At 42.5% G+C, this 4401-nt stretch overlaps 1 protein-coding gene across 2 annotated transcripts; it reads right to left on the reverse strand.

Annotated features, from left to right (window-relative positions):
- Nucleotides 1-1114: 1114 nt before the first annotated feature.
- On the reverse strand, nucleotides 1115-4401 carry cmc2 (C-x(9)-C motif containing 2). Of its 2 annotated transcripts, XM_053431236.1 has the most exons (5): nucleotides 4128-4401; nucleotides 3836-3895; nucleotides 2225-2295; nucleotides 2064-2135; nucleotides 1115-1954 (listed from the first exon to the last, which is right to left on the reverse strand). In XM_053431236.1, exons 2-5 carry the CDS (start codon nucleotides 3870-3872, stop codon nucleotides 1871-1873), a joined length of 264 nt encoding a protein of 87 aa, XP_053287211.1. In that variant the 5' UTR covers nucleotides 3873-3895; nucleotides 4128-4401; the 3' UTR covers nucleotides 1115-1870. The 2 variants fall into 2 exon arrangements, with proteins under 2 accessions (XP_053287211.1, XP_053287287.1); XM_053431312.1 differs by lacking the exon at nucleotides 3836-3895 and having other exon boundaries at nucleotides 2225-2341; nucleotides 4128-4400.

Genomic DNA, 4401 nt, shown 5'->3' on the forward strand with positions numbered 1-4401 from the left:
CTCTATGGTGTTTGCTTTACTCTCCTCAAATAAAGGTGTGAAAATTCATGTTCATGGGCAACAGTCTTGGTACTGCAGTAATAAACAGTGATTCAGATGTCCAGGATTGGAGCTACAGAGTTGAACCAAAGGCTGCTTGGCATTTCCTGTGTTGGTTATGATACAACAGGCCTGATACCACCCTTGGAATAACACTGTATACGGTAGAGAACCCAAAGTTCCATAAAGTAATGATTCTCATGACCTAAATGTAAACTTCCAACACCAGAATGAGCGACCTCCTCATAGACTCCATAAAGATGGATGACAGAACAGCTCCCCTGAAGTGAAACCAAAGCGTCTCCATCACCACCTGTTGGCTGGCTGCAGTATAGGTCATAAACCCTGCCTGCTCCATGTTAGTGGATGGGAGCCGAACTAAAACGTCATAACATCAAATTATTTGTCTCAAAGATGATTTCAGTCAGATTAGGTATTTCTGAACACAATGAGCGTGTATCTGCGGGGCCTCACTTTCGCGGCGCCACTGCACAGACTGCTGGTGTGCAAGATGGCAGCACTTGTATGCTGGATATTACAGCTTCATTTGTGAATAGTGGGAGGAAAAGGGGTTGCATCATCCGTCTTTATATCAGTCCTATGGTCCTCAAACGCCTCAGCAGCTCAGATTAAATTTAACATTTTAGTATCACAGAATACAAATTGAGTCCCGTTTAAATTTTTATAACCAATTTAATACCACACCCACCAAAGTATGAAAGTAAGTCTGAAAACTGGTGAAGACAATATCATATTGTGAATTCCTTAATAATTTATTAACTAGTTCCCAGAGATAAAGAACCACTCACACTCACCTTCACACACACAGGCAACAAGTAGTCGCCAATTAACCTAACCTCCATGTCTTCAGACTGTGGGATGGAACAAGCAAAACTCTAAATAGAAAGGCAACAAGGGTTTGAACCGGGAATCATCCTCCTGTGTGGGCCAACCACTGCACCAACGTGCCGCTCTAAAACAAACCTTCCATAGCCTTCCTTTTTGAGGAAACTGATTTCAATGCTTTTTAAGATCAGTACAGACAGGCACTTTGTTTTTCCAATCACACACCATATCAAAGCTCATAACAAACTTTATTTTGAAGGAATTGATCTTCTCATGAATCAATATGATTCCCCTTTCAAATAAACATGCAAACAACTTTCTAAATCTTCAGTGTGTATATATATGTAGCAACATGGAGAGGAACCAAACCCTGGTCATTGTGGTTCGGGTGTTACATTCATCTTTTATATCCTGAAACGGATCCTCGTTGTTTTCATGAAATGTTTCCAGGTACCAGAATATTCCTGAGGTGTCCTGGGGACTAATATAATAGATGAAAGGGTTCTGCCACCGGCTCCACTCGTCTCTTTGATGTGGTGGTATTGTAATGCAGACATAGTGGAAACAAATGAGGATCCAAACCAGCAAATTTTACTCCAAAGACCTAGTTGTGGTTTTGAGTTCATTACACAGTTAATGCATAAGCTGTAAATCTCAACTGGGTTTGTATTAGCTGGTTTTCACATGATGCCAACATTTTAAAAACATTTCTTCGTCCTCATGTTTCTCTTTACAAATATCAAAGCAGCAGTAATAACAGCAACATTTTACAGTTACACCAGCGTCTTGAAATCGTTGATGAACACTATCACATTATGCTTAGACCTGTCAAAGCTGAAACAACCCATCTTTAGAGAGACAGAGTTACAACCCTCCTGTCATGTCTCCACTCAAAAACCGCAGCGTTACAGTTACGCCCTCGATCCAATGTCTCAATATCTGAAAACTTGCGATGCCAGTTGGCAAAGACGCAGCCAATCGTCCTTCAGACCTGCTCCTTCGGTCCTTCTTTCAGCCTCCTCTTCATCGCCTGTGCGTGCTGCTTGCTGCGCTCCCGCTTATCCAGTCTCTGTTGAATGAAAGGAAGAAAAAGATAACTCGCATTCTTAAATATTTATATTGTTGGTAATTCATCAGAGAACTTGTCTCTTATTCACTAAAACAAACAAATGACTGACCTCTTGCTTCAGGCAATGGCGCATATCACGGTCCATGTCGTTGCATGTGCCAATAAACCTCATGAAGCTGTGCTGAGGGTCAAATGAAACAAGATTGACTTGGTTTGGTTTCCTGTGCATGTATAGCACTCAGAAATACAAGGATTGAAAGAAGGTGGTACCTCGCTGTGGCACTGCCTGAGACGAGTTATCAGTTCATTGCACTCGTCCGTGTGCAGGTGAGGCGACAGATCAGGGTGCATTCTGAGTTAAGGGTTAACTGAACCGCAGCAGGGAAACTGAAAAAGCCACAAACAAGAGGAGCACGGATTGAGGAGGACCACGTTGACGATTAAAGGAAGGCTAGGATAACAGGTGGGATTTAGAGGCAGTGCCTTCTTGAAATGCATCAGTGCACTTTTCCCACACCATGAGAATATACCGGACATCAATTCTACTAACTGAGGCTGCAACAAACAGTTGTTATTAACTATTGATTCATGTATTTAATCTTTTAATTAGATCTACCAAGGATTGTTTGTTGGTTTGTTTTATTTGATTTCAAGCTAGGTTATGCAAAAACGACTGCCTTTGTCTTACTCCTCTTTGTCCCTGCCTCCATCCAGGCCTTTCCTGGGCTACGTGTGGGGCCTCTGCCCACGTCCCACCCTCTCTTTCAGCTCGGCCGTCATGGGCCAGGGAAGAACCCATTACATGTTGGTGCAGATCCGAATCAGGGAGAGGATCTGGATATCTTTTTTTCCCCCCATTTCTTTTAACATTTTTGAAATATGGTGTGTTCCCAAGGGAATAATTCATTGATTTTTATATCAAAAATTAAATAAAACCATGCATATTAAGGTTATGCTTTTGTCTTGATTGTTTGTTTGTAGGATAACACAAATTCTGCAAGACCGATACAATGTTGGTGTGGATCAGGGGCTGGAATCTCTAACATTAAGAGATACAGAACTTTTTTTATTCACAGAAAATAATCAGACATGTTTTGTGGACTGATATTCATGAATGTGTGCAGTTTGGTGCAGATGAATATTCATCATGGGACTGTTGGGCCTTGCTTTTTTTGTTTGTTATCGATTGTGTTGTTTTTTTCCCCTCTTTCTTTAACATTGCATTTGTGTAAGTCTAAGTCTGTGCAATGTGGTGCAGCTTGAAGGAATAATTTGGGACCATTGGGCGCTGGTGGAGGTATGAACTCTACTGAGTGCAATTCTAATCAATAACTGATTCTATTAAACGTCCAAAAATAGTGTTAATTTCCCAGAATCGTTACAACTTGAGTTTCTAGTTTCGCCTGACAAACACGACTAAAACCTAAATCAATTTTCAACTTCAAGCCACTTCAGTAAAGCAAAGAATTACAAAGGGCTGTACAGAAAGCAGAGCAAAACAATGAAAGACAGAGGATAAAGACAACAGGGCCAATTTCGAATATTGATAAATTGATTTGAACGCACTGACAAAGGTTAATCATCATGTATCCAAATCAAGAATTAAAAGCAGCTTTGTACAAATGTATTGTTTTGAAATGGGAGACCGACTCAGCGCCTGATCTCTTCAGGGCAGGATGTTCCAAAGTCCAGAGGCTGTGACAGAAAGAGGCACCTGTGGTTTTCAGCCCAAAGTCAGGGACACATCTCAGAGGATTGAACAATGAATCGATTGCATCAAAACCGCTGTTGATCAACTCTGTAAAACCCACGATTCACTGATCATTTCTCCTATATACACGGCGTTGACCTCATGCCAAGGACATGTCTCCTAAAGGATACTAATGCCTCCCCATCCCTCTCCTTCCTGAGCTGTCATAGTGATGCTGGACTGTACTCCTCCTGGGGATACAGAGAGGAGGTGGAGGAGGTGGGGGACAACACATGGGACACAATGACTGAACTACAAACATGCACTGTGAATACTCGGCAGTCTCTTTGACTCTGCTCCGTGGTGAAAAGCCGGTGAGGTGTCCGGACATTAGAGAAGGAGCTGATTTTGGACATCAGATTGTACCAGTCTGTGTTTGTTGTGTGTCTCGTGGCTTATTACAGGTTATTTAATACAACTCACCGGCGGACAGGCGGTGTCACCTCGGTCAGATGTCACGTTAGCTAACCGTGAGGCCTCGGCTAACGTCACCAGTGGAAACACGGAGGTCTACGAAGAGCGTGGTCCTCTTCTTCGTCCGGGGACAGTTGGAGTCGCAGCAGTAACTTCTCTACAGTTTGAACTCAGACTAATAAAAACCCTAGAACACAACAAGCAGCAGGAGGACACGCAGCCTGTGACCTGACACGCTTCTTCTACACGCTTTTGTAAGTCAGACAGAGATTTGAGTGACAGG

This window comes from Pleuronectes platessa, chromosome 1, assembly GCF_947347685.1.
Source record: "Pleuronectes platessa chromosome 1, fPlePla1.1, whole genome shotgun sequence".
Taxonomy (NCBI): Eukaryota; Metazoa; Chordata; class Actinopteri; order Pleuronectiformes; family Pleuronectidae; genus Pleuronectes; species Pleuronectes platessa.